The sequence below is a fragment of the Oratosquilla oratoria genome, chromosome 21, assembly GCF_046742065.1.
Source record: "Oratosquilla oratoria isolate Oo_2021 chromosome 21, ASM4674206v1, whole genome shotgun sequence".
In the NCBI taxonomy this organism is placed as follows: Eukaryota; Metazoa; Arthropoda; class Malacostraca; order Stomatopoda; family Squillidae; genus Oratosquilla; species Oratosquilla oratoria.
Window position 1 is genome coordinate 20,144,348 of NC_134797.1, and position 15,434 is coordinate 20,159,781.

A 15,434-nucleotide genomic window follows, 5' to 3' on the forward strand; every position below is an offset into this window, starting at 1 on the left:
GACTTAGTGCAGATTTTCAATTACATTAATAGATAATAGCATGTGCTACTATTTTCAAGGTATGATTTTTAATACACCATAATATTAGATCAAAACCTTTTCATAATGGAAAGTGCACCTGCATGCATGCATGCCTCAAGTCTTCTAAGTATGGGAAGCAAAATACTCATATACACCATGGGTGGTAATTTAGAGTAAATAAAAGCTGTTAGCATTATACTGAAGCAACCATTCAGTAAGTGACAGCTTAAATTATGGGCTACAAAATTGCATATTTGATAGCAATCATGCAAAACTGAGTATCTAAAACTAATCAGCTGACTGTATGAATGTCCATGCAGAACAAAATGAACAGGAAGTTGAGACACTTGGCATAGGAGAATACGTAGAGTTCACACAATAGAAAAATACATGCCAATTTTAATTGATGTAAAACAAAAATTATTTGTCTTAAATTGATTCATGATCCAAAATATAATTCAAAATTGTTTGGTGTTAAATTGACATTCTACTGTATACTGCACTATGTATTCACTTACTTGTAATAAACCCGAAAGGAGCAACATTCGTTGGGTCTCATCTCCTACTCTCCAATTTATCATACCTAGCCTCAAATTCATGTACAGAGTCAACTTAATATCCTTGATTTACAATTATCATATCTATATTTGAATTCATGCATTGTTCATGCTTGGGCTATATCATCATCTAAGCTTTTTTCAAGTATTTATGCATCTATATGGAAAACTGTATTTCTTTAACATCATTTAGACATTTAGTCTTCCTTAATTTGTTCCCACAACATCATCTGGAAGGCCTCCCATCCTGAATTAAGAGACCTCCTCCTCTGTCACTGTAATCCATTCCCTTTAGCAACCTGAATACTATAATTATATCACCTCTTTCACTTCTACTTTTCTTAATTATTAGATCCAGTGCTTTTAGTCTTTCCTCTCATATAGTCTATCTGCCAGGTTGGGAATCAGTTTGGTTGCTGCTGGCCTTTGTATTCTCTCCATCTTGCTTAGATCTTTCACTCTGTGTGGGGACCAAACCATTGACATATTCCAGTTTTAGATGGATCAGGGTTTTGATGAGTTTTTTCATCATCCTCCCTTCATCCATCCATGTATTGAAAAACCACTTTGATCTTCTGCAGCAGTCCATAGGTCTCTCCCACAATCCTGTGATATGTCTGTCAAGTGAGAGGTTATCTTTAATCAACATTCCCAAATGTTTCTACTCTTTTGCTTTTGTAATGGGTTTACTTCCCAAGAAATAGTTTAAAGATGGTCTTTTGCAGCTATTGCCCATTTCCAGTACTTTGCATTTTTTGGTGTTGAAGTTCATTATTCATTGTTGGCTCCATGCAAAAATAGTGTCTTGATCTTTTTGCAATAGTCTACAGTCCTTCTCATTATCTACTCTTCCCATGACTTTTGCATCATCAGCAAACATGTTAACATATCTTGTATCTTCCATCATGTCATTGACATAGAGAAGTAACATTATTGGTGCAAGCACTGAACCTTGTGGAACTCTGCTCATCACTGCTCACTATCTTGACGTATTATCCTTTACTACTGTCCTCATGTATCTTCCTTTCAAAAAAATCTTTTATCCATATGAGTAGTTTGCTTCTCAGTCCTCCAACATGCTCTAATTTCTACATATGTTGACTATGAGGTACTTTATCAAAAGCCTTTTCCAGGTCAAATTACACACCCAGTCCAGCCAGCCACCCTTCTCTCTTTTGCAGTACATCACTCATTGTCGAGTAAAAGCTTACAAGGTTTGACACATGTGACCTTCCAGATCTGAATTCAAACTGACTATCTCAGGATGTCCATCTCAAGATATTTGGTTCATTAATCTTTCACAATCCTTTCACATAATTTCACTATTGTGTTGGTAAGTGATACCAGCCTATAATTTAGTGATGTCTCCTTACTTCCACCTTTTTGAATTGGTGCCACGTTAGCCCTTTCTCAATCAAGCAGCTCTATACCTTCTTTTAACCCCTTCATTACCTACCTGTCAACCTTACGTAAACAAACATTTCAAACCATCCCACGAATGGCTGGAGCCTTATGTTTGTAAACACAGACACTTGCCACCACGTGGGTAGAAATAACCCAGAAACCGAGGCCTTGAGAGCCCTCAATACACACAGCTTATAACTGTGACACGTGCGTGTCACGGGGAGCACACTCGGTTCCTAGCGGGTGCACTCAGCTGTGACACACAGGTGTCACAAAACACACATCCGGTACTCAAGGGGTTAATGAACATGCAGTAAGACTGTGAATTTTGTCCATTAACCAGTTGTTCCTTACATTCTTTAAGTATCCACTTTGAGATCTTGTCAGGTCTTTAAGCTTTTGTTACATTCAATGATCCCAAAAGATTGAGCACTTCCATCATTTCTACATTTGTATCTTCCAAATTGAATACTTGCTTCCCTTGGTTTCCCCCCAAAAATGGTCTCCTTTGTGAAGATAGCTTGGAAACTTTCATTCTACCTGAGCTGAAACCTCCTCAAAGACCTCACCACCCACTATTAACTTGGCGATTTCCCCATGGGCTGGGTATGATTGTTAGGTCATCTGCAGAGGTGAGAGCTTTTATGCTAAGACCTGAATTTGGTTTATTATCATTATGACTTGCTATTTATGTCTCTTAGCTTAATTTTTGTGGAAATGTTTGCTGTTGAAAACATCTTGAAAATGCATCTCCATTTGGTCCAGGCATGCATTAATCCATTTTCCATTATTTTCTATAATGAAAATTTATTCAATGTATAAATGTCTCAAGGTTTGAAACAGATCTTGGAGCAAATTAAATTCAAACTTTGAGTTACCATTGTATTTCAATTTCATATTTGTCATCATTGTTAAGTCTTTGATATTTGGGCTGAGGGTCGTGTGTGTATCAAAGGTGGTCATGGGTAAGCAATGTCACTCGTGATTTCAAAGGGGAAACAGATATTCTGTTTTGTTTCAGCCATAGTACCTTGCTTGTTGGGGTAGATTTGTATATTTTACTTGTAGTGCTGGGCTGCTGTTGTTATATCCACATAGATGAGAGCTTTGATGTTGTGCTATGGGTTTGGTTTGGGGAAGTCACTTTTGAATACTTTGTATATGTTTTGATCATAGTATGACTCATTGGCAGAGGGGAGAAGTATATGTTTTGTATGGAGATTTTTTTTTTATTTGTTTAGTAAATTTTCAGTAATGTAAATTACATTAAGTTCAAATTCCTGTAAGTATGTATTAGAAGCTAATCATTTTTATGTTAATCCACAGCCATGTGTTCCCATAGTAGTGCATCATCGTTCAGAAGATTCCATTGCCTCTCTCGGAACAAATGAATTACTGGAATGGCGACCAGACTCCTCAATGATAGTGGTTTCGGTGAGTTGATAGGTGTTTTTCTTGTTCAGTGCCAGTGATAGTGATATCTTTTGATTTTACAAAAAGAATATTTGATCATTCTTTGTAATATTCAAATTAATCCTGTTTGGAAGTAATATATTTTATGTTGTACTATGTATGTTCCATAGGGTTGCAGAATGTTTAATGTGTATTGTGTCTCCTTTTGCTCAGACCAACAAGAGTCATCTCATCTTTTACTCAGTGGTGTTAGATGAAAGTAGGCGAGAAGTTTATGAACAATGTGACTCCTATAATCCATCCCTGCGGAGGGAGTCAGCAGAGTTGTATATCAAGGAAGCTGTGCCCCCACTTGTCTTTGCAATGGTATGGTCAACATAGTATTCACCTGTACTGTATTTACCTGTAGTTCTTTGTAGAAAGATGCTATTCCTCAAACACAGACTGCTGACACTGGCAGCATGGAGAAAATGAAGACTCAGACAAGGGATTTAAATAGAATTGAGATTGATGGGAAAGGTTGTAGGTGGTACAAGAGGGCAGTGCATGCTGAATGTATGCACATGTAAAAAGAAAGTATCTATATTTTTTTTTGTCAATTTTGGAGTTACTCAGGAATTGGTTAACTAATTTACTCAGTTCTTGTCATCAAGGTTGAAAACACTTATATGTATTTAGTACAGTACTAGCTGGAATGCTGGATTTTTCACATCTTGGTAACAAATCTGTATCTCCCTTTTTTTTTTTTTTTTTCTTAATGTCTGTTTTTCTTTCATTACATCTAGACAGCAGGAAAATAGGGAAAAAATGGAAAGGGAGGGGAGGAACAGTGGAGATGAAAATAATCACAATAAGAATTTTTCTTCTATGAATTCTTTTGCATCTGTATAGCATTATAAGTTTAAGAAAAACAAAATTGTGAATACTGGTGGTAAGAGAGTTTGGCAATGAAATCTTGCAGCTTCTATGGATGTGAATTTGAGCCTAAGTGGGATGAATTGGAGAGTGAGTAGGAGACGGGACCTAACGAGTGTTTCTCCTTTCCTGTATCCATACTACAATTAGGTAAATACAATTACACTCAAGTATATACACACCTAAATTATTCTACAGATATGTAAATGGTAAACTAAAAAATAAACAGGAAATGGTAAAACTATGTCAAGGGAACATAGAATATACAGAGGATATAGAAATAGCTGAAATTATGAACAAACATTTCAAATCTGTATTCACAAAAGAAAACATACACAATTGTGATGAAGGAAGGGGAGAAAGATCCCCCCAATGAGAGAAATAAATGTGACACAGAAAAAAAGAAGGGACCAAATAATGAACTTGATGTCAGAAAATCACATGGCCCAGACAGAATTGCAAACTGGATACTAAAAGAATGTATAGATGAACTAATGGACAAAATAGATAATAGATTGCTCACTCAAAGAAGGAAAGGTACAGGAAGACTGGAAAAATGCTATTATCATGCCAGTATATTAAGGGGAGACAAGGAAGACCCAACAAACTATAGACCAGTCTCCCTTACAAGTACAATAGCTAAAATTTGTGAAAAGGTCATCGAGAGCAGATGGACTAAATATCTGGAGGAGAACATTATACTGAATCCAAAACAATTTGGTTTTAGACGGAAGATCATGTGCCACAAATTTGATCTGTTTATTCAAGGTTAATAGATATAATGCAAGAAAGGGACAGATGGGCAGACTGCTTTCCTGGACTTACAATAGACATTTGATAAAGTACCACACAAAAAACTATTAAGAAAACTGAAAACAACAGGATGTATACATGGAAAATTATTTAAATAGATGGAAGATTTCTTGCATGGGAGAAAAATGAAAATGGTGCTCAGAGATAAAACCTCTTCTTGGGAAGAAATGATAAGTGGAATCCCATAATGTTCAGTGTTGGCTCTGATAATGTTTGCTATATATGTAAATGACATGGATGAAGGTGTAGAATGTTACATGAACTTCTTTGTATACAGTGCAAAACTACTAAAGAAAGTACATACATATACCAAGGCTTTTTCCCCCTTACAAAGGAGGTAGCCAAAAAGGGGAAGGCATAAAACCATTTCCACCCATTCCATCCCTGAATACACTCCACACCCCTCCACCCTCCCTCTTATCTGTGCACCTCCTGGATGACAGGTCATCCCTGCACCTTGTCCACTGCCCTGGGTCAGAAGCAGTGTCGCAAGACACAGCACATCCACAGCAGAAAGTAGATACAGAAAAAGATTGTGAATCACTACAGACAGACCTGGACAAGGTCTAGGAATGGAGTCAAAAGTGAAAAGTGAACCTCAACGTTAAGAAATGTAGTATAATGGAATTTGGAAAAAGTAAAAAAAAAATTTCAGGATAGTATAAAATTGGGAGGTAGCTAAAAAGAAAAAGGCATAAAACCATGTCCACCCATTCCATCCCTAAATACACTCCTCCCCCTTCACCCTCCCTCTTATCTTAGCACCCCCTGGTAATATATTCAAATTCATGGTAGGATTTCACCCTTCAGGTTTGTTGTTTTAGTTTTGAACCATATATATATATTTATATATATATATATATATATATATATATATATATATATATATATATGTATATGTATGTATATATATATGTATATGTGTGTGTGTATAAATATATGTATACATGGTTATTTGTTTATTTCAGCTTTGTGCTTGTTTTTCAGTATGTATTTCTGTACCTACATTTTTATCACACCTGATATAAAATTTGCAGGCTTTTGAAACTGAGGTGAGTGGTGGCATTAGTTGTCTTGTGTGCATTCGAGATGAGCTGATGATTTGTACTCGGACGGGCCATGTTCAACGATACCGCTGGGATGCAACGCTCAACTATGATTATTGTATTGATCTACGTAGGATTCCATTTTGTGACGACCAGTTGGTTATGAAGGGTTAGTGTACTAAATACTACATTTTTTTATATAAAAGAACTTGATATTTTGCATGTTCATTATTGATATGATCTGTAAAAAAGTTATTTATCTTTGTAATAGAGAACAGACTGTTTAGAAATATTGATATTTGGATAAATATGGTATATTTTAAGTGTGATGATCTAGAAACTCATTTCTAATTGATGCATGATTGATAATAATGCTTTAGTCAATGTATTTAGTGTATTTTGATTTATTCTGATTCCTTTTTCCTCAGATTATAGCATGTCTTAGATTTATTGAACTTGTACTTTAGGTTCTTGTAAACTAATTTGTTGTACACAAAATAACTGATTTGATTTCTCATGTTTTTTGATTAATACATGTGACTGGTATAATAAGTGAAAATATATCACTGGCACAGCTTCTGAGTCTTGGTTGTTTTGCTTGAATTATCTTCTCACAAACCTGATATTAAAGCAACCAGTCAAGCAATTTATTGCCCTAGGTCTTTTGCGAGAGACCACACCCTGAATCTGGCCATAGTCAGTGGATTAGCTTAAAGATCACTCAATAAAAAAAATGTGGAGTTTTCAGGAGTGAGAGTGTGTAAGGAAGCTTAAGAGAACATTATTCTGTGACTTTCTTGTGACGATTGCATCAAGGACATTTGATGTCTTTCTAAACATATCTCCAACATTATCTCTCTACCAAGATTCTTAACTGGCATCCCAATCTTCCCTACTACTCCATCTATTGGCTCATCCCCTATGTTAGCATTGAGATCTCCAACATTACTCCATTTACATTTCTCCCAAGACTAAACACTCACCAATGACAAATCTGAAGAATAATTTAGGCTCATCTTTGCATTTATCAATAATTCCTTTTTCAAAATTATCTCTATGGATTATCATATAATTCTTTCTTGTCTCTCTAAATTCTTCCATAGTTTTATGGAATCTTTTGTTCAAGCTTTTCCATTTCTCCTTGGCATTTTCACATTTTGTTGAACCAGTTCGTCAACTGAGTTTTTCATTTTTCTAATCATTGACACGTGCCCAAATCATTTATACTTTTAAAGATTTTCCATTTTTCTCAGTTTCATTAGCTTTTATGAATTCATTAATTCCTCACTTCCTCAGTTCTTGAAAAAATTCCTTAAACTGGGGAAATTTGTCTTCTCAGAATCATATCTGCCATGTCTGTATAATTCATGCCTCAGCCAAATATCTCCTTTTGCTACCAGGATTTCAAGTACTACATGGTCACTTTACTGTGAGGCACATGTAACTCAGAGATTCAGGAATGTCAGGTTCCTACTAGGATAGTAGCAGGAATGTCTTCTTTTACCTATGTGTCTCATCTTTTACCCATTGAGGCATTGTGTTATCCATTGCTATAATTAATGTAATATTCTACTTATCCCCATCTCGGGTATTGGCTGCATGCTATTGTGGGGTTAAAAGCTGCTAAGTAACATGCAGCTGATACTGTAGGGTCTGTATGGGGCACCCCTACAGAACAGAGCCACACATCATTTTGCTTCCTCCTTGAAACATACCAATTCTTCTTTAAGGGAGTTCAGTATTTTTTACTTGTATAAGCTTCCTCAGAGTAGGATTACTGGTGATTGAGTACACTCTTGGTTGTATTATTAAACTTGACACTTATGGGATAGCCCTTTGCTAAATTTTGCATAATTCATGTTGTGACGAGTTAAACACCATGTGAGGACGGAGCCTTTATTTGTACAACGTTTTGCTTATTACAGCTTTTTCAAGTACTTGAAAAAGCTGTAATAAGCGAAACGTCGTACAAATAAAGGCTCTGTCCTCTTATGGTGTTTAACTCGTCACTCTTGTCGGCAACTGCCACTTTCATGAAAAATTTATGTTGTATTATGTAGAACATGATGTACTGTGTGGATACCAAGATCTGTATCTGTCAAGTTTACAAAATGATGAGTGGTTTACACATTCTTTATCACATCATCATTATATGTGTAACAGTTGTGGTGAAAGCACCAAATTCTAGGAAGATTTGATAATGTGGTCCCATGAGTACCTTGGTTTGCCCTGCGTGCATTATTTCTTTAGAATTTTTGTAAATATACTTGCTGATTGAATGCACTGGATTGCAGCAATTCCTCTGGATGACCCTGGAGTGTATGTTACTGACATTGAGTACTCGCCTCTGGTTGGTGGTTTTGCCGTAGTCCTTAGTGATGGTAGGGCTGCCTTCCTCACAGCTTCTACTCTCAAGTTTGACCCTAATGTAAGTCTTGAGCAAGTCATATGTATGTGTATGTGTGTGAACATATATGAAAATATATATATATATTTTGTTGAATGTGAGAGATAATTCTGAATTGATTAATTTCCTCAAGGTATTTTCTTGGTCTTGAAACCATCGTGGACTCTTTTTGAATGTGTTGTGATGACCTTTCCATAGCTAGTTATCTTAGCCACAGCCAGGTTTTGGCACATTTGATCCTTCTTCAGTGGCATTAGAATTTGTACTTTCAGTTTCTTTACTAGCTAGTGACAAGTGAAGGTATGGCTCCGCACAGAGATGAGCTAACTCATATACCAGTTTCAGCATTGTCAGATGTTCGTCTTTGTTTCTGATTAGGTGGGGCCAGTATTCATGCAGGAACCCCAACAGGAGAGCACCCCAGCTAAGCAAGGTATTGGCAGGGCAAACACCTGTCCCAGACAATCAGGAGCAAAGATGAACAATCCAACTCTTGTGTAAGTCATCTCAACTTTGCAAGGAACCATACCTTCACTTGCCACCAATGAGTAAATGAACAACTGAAGAGACCAATTCCAACGCTACTGAGGAAGGCTCAGATTAGCTGAAATCTAGATCTGGTTAACCCCTTCCATACGGTGCCGCACACGTAGGCGTCATGAGGAGCAAGTGGATTCGCGACGCTGCCATATCGGCGTCTTGATTATATTTATTGTAGTCGCCCCTGTGTTTTTACATTCTCCCAAATGCGCCCTGAATCCCATTCTCTGTGGTTTTCAAAATTCGCGGGTGAAAGAGAGAACGATCGATATAAGCGGCGACTATATTTTATGATGCGAATATTATTTCGTTACGTCATAGGGCTGGCATTGGCTGCTGCCCGCGAGATTTAAGTCCCGTACTGAAGTGGTTAAGATGACTAACAACAGAAAGATGATCACATTTCAAAGAGTCTTAAAATGGTTTTGACACATGAGGAAAAAAAGTCCTTCAAGTTGATGAATTCATAATTGTCTATCACATTCAACTAAATATGTGTAAGAGAAGATTTCCTGCCCACATATACCTTAAATGTATGTGTATATATGTGTGTGTGTGTAAGCATGTGTGTATATATATATATATATATATATATATACACACACATTGTGGGTATAGTGTGTGTGTGAAAAATCACGTGAACTCGTGATTCTAAATATGCAGAAAAACCACCAAGGGAAAAAATAAATATATTGATGACCAAGCACTTTCGTCTATTCAGACATCCTCTAAGGATATCTGAATAGACAAAAGCACTCGGTCATCAATATATTTGTTATTTCCCTTGGTGGTTTTTCTGCATGTGTGTGTGTGTCAGTGTGTCAGAATGGTAATTATCTTCTTTCTTGAGCTTTCTAGCTTCTGAAAAGTGAATTTCTTTTGAAAGGAGAGGGAAAAGGGGGAAAACCTCCAAGGCTTATAGAAAATGCAGTGGTTATTATATTGGGTACAAAGATACAACCAAGGAAAGTACAAGAAAAAACCCTTCAAAGTACAGTAAAAACCAAGATGTTTTGCAGATCTTTCTGCATCATCATCTTCATGGTCGAGAATTGCAGTAGATGGACCCAACACAGATGTCACCTCGACAGGGAGATAATGGTAGGAAATACAGAGGTCATCACAAAGGAAACCGATCTGCAGTGCCTGCCCATCTTAGAGGGCATCGTTCTAGAGGAGCTGCAACCTTTCGTCAACAAAGAGGTGATCAGCTTGGCCTCTCTCCCAGAATCTTAAACCTTCTTGGAGGAGTCCAGCACAAAAAGCCCAGGAAGGAAGTGGGAGTCCACAGGGGAAGTGTCCACAGATCTTTTTTTTATTCCGGAAGGTTGAGGGGTAGAAGGGCATTAGGCTCAGGATGACCTCTGTAGTGATGCTCCTACTGTGGGAAAAGAAAGAAGTTTTGGTGAGTTCGTCTCCTTTATTGTAAGGTAAAACCGAACTGATTTTACATGCAGCCAGGAGCCGATTTATATACTGTGTGGGTATCTGTGGCACATAATTACATAATTGCACTGGATTAGGTAAGGTCGGGTCAAGCAGGGTTGCACCGTCATTGAAGCGTCAGGTCTAGCCATATGGGTAACAACGTGTGCTCCACACCATGCGGTTGCCGTGGTTGTACACCTCCCTGAGTGACCTCTTTGTGACCTACCCCCAGCTGGGTGACCGCTGAGTGTCCACCTCTCCTTGAGGCAACTTGGTGACCTCACCCTGTACTCACCTCTCCTAAGTGCCTCCTGGTGACCTCACCGTATATTCCTCTTCCATGTCTGAAGGCGCACTACCTGCCATTGCATTTCTAGACCATCCCAAAGGATGATGCAAGAAGATCTGCCAAATGTCTTGAATCTCATTGTATTTTGCAAGTTTGTTTCTTGTACTTTGTGTGGTTGTATTTTTCTATCCAGCATATATATATATATAACCATCGTAATGTCCATGAGTCTTGGAAGTTCACTTTTTTCCCTCTCCTCTGAGCAGAAATCTACTTTTCTCAAGCTAGAGAGATGAAGAAGGAAGTTATTACAAACTCTTGTTGTTATTTTCAATAGGATATACCTGAGAGAGAATCTCCTGTGTTCATCCACATTATGTAGAATTAACTTTTGTAAAATCATAAGATCATTCTACATTATTTTGATGATAATTGTTTTCATAGTTTGTTGATTATAAATACATTTCTCTGTGACTGAACTCTGATATTCATTCTTATATATGTGGAATTGACATTGCTTGATACTCCAGGCTGTTCAAGGGATCTGGGCTCGGGATTTAGATGATGCAACCTGTGCAGCCATCAACCACAAATACAGGCTGATGGCATATGGCAAGAAAAAGTGAGTATATATTTATTTTGAAACATCAATGTTCCCTGATGCAACCCCACTGTCATCTTAAACCACTCTTTCTCATAATTTCCAGCCCTAATACAAATTCTGCTTCTCATGTAAAAGCTTGGACTGTCATTGATAACTTTACCCGTCCTATACATATGGAAAGAATGAGTGAAGAAAGATTAGTAAAAGAGGTGTGTAAGGTAGAGGTGTAGGGAGTGAACATGAGGGGGCGACCAAGGATGAGATGGATGGATGGGGTAAAAGGGACATTGGGAAAGAGGGGAATGTCTGTTGAGAAAGGAAGGGAGAAGATGGAAGATAGGGATGAGTAGAGAATGGTTGTGTATGGATGATGCTGTGATGCATGGAAGGGAGTGGATAGGGGTGAGGAGTATGTGTGAATGATATTTTGACGCAACCTGAAGGGATTTCTCCCCATCTTTTTTTCTACATGAGGGGATGGAGATGGGGGAGCACCGATTGAATAAAACTGCCTTGCTGTGGCTGTACTGTGGCTTGCTGCATTGCTAGTGAACCAGGACAGTGGGCAAGATGCAGGGATGACCCATCATCCAGGAGGTGCCAAGAAAAGAGGAGGGGAGGGGTGATGAATGGGATTGAAGTATGTGGGGATGAAATGGGTGGGGGTGGATTTATGCCTTTGACTATGGCTACCTCCCTTGTAAAGGGGGGAAAAGCCCTTGGTATGTATATGTATGTATACATATGCAGCACCTCCCACAATGATTTCCTCTCAACCATGTCATAAGCCTTCTTCAGATGTCTATCAGCCCAGAAAAGTCCTAAAATTTTTGTTGAAAACTTCATGTACATTTATGTTACTATGTTCCCTCACACAAAGGGATTTGACAAGCTGCTGATTATGATATTTATATGTCTAAATAAAAATTGAGCATCTCACTGGGTTTTTGGGGTCAAAGATGAGTTGGTGACCAGTACCTTAAACAACTATGCTTTGTTCACAGTGCCCAGGGCATTGTCTACACTGTGGATGAAGCAACGGGGGGACTGCAGGTGTCTCATACTCTTCTCCTGTCAGATCGTGACTACTCCGGATCACCAGGACCTGTTGGTAAGTCAGATCTTTTTCCTTTGCTTTAATTACCACCACTATTACATCACGACAACACCACTTCTACCACTACCACCACCAACACTACCAATACTACCACTGTCACTCAACACCACCACCACTGTCACCCACAACCAGTTCTACCAAACTCCTTCTCCTCTTCCTTTTCCTCCTCCTCCTCCTTCTCCTCCTTCTCTTCTACCTCATCCACTTGTACAGTGGAACCCTGTTGAAGACCAACTGGTCTTGAACTGTAGGCTGATTTCTTACATACATATACCAAGGCTTTTTCCCCCTTTCAAGGGAGGTAGCCATAAAAGAAAAGGCACAAAATCACTCCCACCCATTCCATCCCTGAATACATTCCACATCCCTCCACCCTCCCTCTTTTCTTAGCACCTCCTGGATGATGGGTCATCCCTACACCTTGTCCACTGCCCTGGGTCAGAAGCAGTGTTGCAAGACACAGCACATCCACAGCAAGGGCGCTTCATTAAATCGGCCACCCCCCCCTCTGTCCCCCCATTGCATAAAAGGAGAAGACGGGGAGAAATCCCTTCGGGCTGCGTCAAATTTTGCTCACACATACTACCTCACCCCCCCATCCCCCTGCCCATTCCACCTCATGCATCACAACATCATCCATATACAACCATTCTCCATTCACCCCTGTCTTCTGTCCTCTCCCATCCTTCCTCAACAGACATTCCCCTCTTCCCCAAAGCCCCCTTCACCCCATCCATCCACCTCATCCTAGGACGTCCCCTCATGTTCACTCCCTCCACATCTGCCTTCCATACCTCTTTTACTAGTCTTTCTTCACTCATTCTTTCCATGTGTCCAAACCATCCTAATACTCTTTCATCAACCCTATCTCCCAACTCCCTTTCCACCCCTGTTCTCCTCCTCACCTCCTCATTTCTCACTCTATCTAGCCAAGTAACCCCCATCATACTTCTCAGACACCTCATCTCAAACACATTCAAACTCCTTCTCTCTTCCCCTCTTATGTTCCACATTTCTGCCCCATACAGTGCTGTTGGCACAATCACTCCTTCATACAGTCTCCTCTTAGCATCCATTCCCAAATGTCTATTCCTCATTACACTCTTTAATCCACCAAGGCATTTACTCGCTTCTCTCAATCTACATTCTACCTCCACCTTCACTCCACCTTTTCCTGCCACATTTGCACCCAAGTATCTAAAACTATCCACTTCCTCCAGTCACTCTCCTTTAATGCTCACTTCCAGTCTACTGCCATTTTCACCCCTTGTACATCTCATCACCTTACTTTTACCCACATTTATCTTTAGCTTTCTTGTATCACATACTCTCCCAAACTTTATCACCAACTTCCTCAATCCCTCCTCCGATCCTGCCACATGCGCAGTGTCGTCTGCAAACAACAGCTGGCTTACCTCCCACTTTTCTCCACTTTCTTTAATCATCTCCAATCCCTGACCCACTACCCTTGCATTTACCTCTCGCGCTACCCCATCCATGTATAAGTTGAACAGCCAGGGCGACATAATGCAACCTTGATGAAGTCCTGCCTTAACCTCGAACCACTCACTCTCTCCATTTCTAATCCTGACACAAGCTCTACTACTCTCATAAAAACTCTTGAGAGCTCCCAGAAGCATTCCTCCTATCCCATGTATCCGCATAACCTCCCACAGTGCCTTTCTGTCTACCCTATCATAAGCCTTTTCCAGATCCATAAAAGCCCAAAAAACATCCTTCCCCTTTCCTATAGCTTTCTCACATATCTGTCCTACCACAAAGATCTGATCTACACAACCTCTACCCGTTCTAAATCCACACTGTTCCTCACCAATTACTCCCTCTGTTCCTCTCCTAATCCTCTCAATCAAGATCCTCCCATAAGCCTTCCCAACTACACTTAACATTGCATGTTGGGAAAAAGGATTGTGGTACTCCCCAAGGGAGGCGTAGCTCCTCTTGGGGATCGGTGCCACCTGCGTAGAGCTGATGGCCAGGGGTGGTTGCTGCTGTTTGGCCCCCAACTCTTGGGGTTGGGGGGTGGTCCCACGACGTAGACGCTGCAGCTCCAGAAGAGCTGGATGACCGCATTGTGAACAGCTGCCCAGGTTGTAACACTTCACCCCATACCATACAACACATAATGGAAGACTGCATTATACACAATCATGCACGCAAACAACACAACATACACTCTATAAAGGATTTGTGGGAAAACCCAGTTTCAGCTGTAGCATTCCTTGGGGAGACAGGACTGCTCGGACAGACAGTCTAGGGAACGACAACAACAACAACTACACTTAACAAGCTAATCCCTCTGAAACTATTACATTCACACTTGTCCCCTTTTCCCTTGTAAAGAGGAACTATACGGGCACTCCTCCAGTCCTCCAGCACTCTACCCTCTCTCCAGCAAACATTAAATAACCTCACCAGCCAGTCCACCATCACTGTACCTCCTTTTTTTAGACATTCTGCATGGCATCCATCCAGACCAGGTGCCTTACCTGCTTTCATCATCTTAACAACTGCCTTCACTTCATCCTTCCTTATTTCTCCTCCATTTTCCTCACTCATCACTCTCATTTTCTTAGCATTTCCTACTGCAGCTATCTTTCCCTCCCTATCCTCCTTCACATTTAGCAACTCCCTAAAATATTCTGCCCATCTTCCCCTTACTGCCTTCTCTTCCATTATCATCTCTCCATCTGCACCTTTTACCTTTTATTCTCTACTTGATTCGCCTCCTCTTCCTCTCTTAATTTCTTTCCAAAACATCTTTTTATTACTTTCAAAATTTTCTGTCATACTCTTACCCCATTTCACATCTGCTCTCCTCTTTCCCTCCTTTACCTTTTGCTTTACTTCTGTTTTCTTTTC

General features: G+C 39.5%; 1 protein-coding gene across 3 annotated transcripts in view; it reads left to right on the forward strand.

Annotated features, from left to right (window-relative positions):
* The window catches only part of Rich (Guanine nucleotide exchange factor subunit Rich), a 63,631-nt gene that overhangs the window by 2,371 nt on the left and 45,826 nt on the right, over positions 1–15,434 (forward strand). For all 3 annotated transcript variants that reach the window (XM_076204438.1, XM_076204439.1, XM_076204440.1), the window contains exons 2-7: positions 3,309–3,416; positions 3,609–3,761; positions 6,161–6,338; positions 8,464–8,597; positions 11,364–11,455; positions 12,442–12,548. In XM_076204438.1, coding sequence (XP_076060553.1) covers positions 3,309–3,416; positions 3,609–3,761; positions 6,161–6,338; positions 8,464–8,597; positions 11,364–11,455; positions 12,442–12,548 — 772 coding nt within the window. The remainder of the gene's footprint in view (positions 1–3,308; positions 3,417–3,608; positions 3,762–6,160; positions 6,339–8,463; positions 8,598–11,363; positions 11,456–12,441; positions 12,549–15,434) is intronic.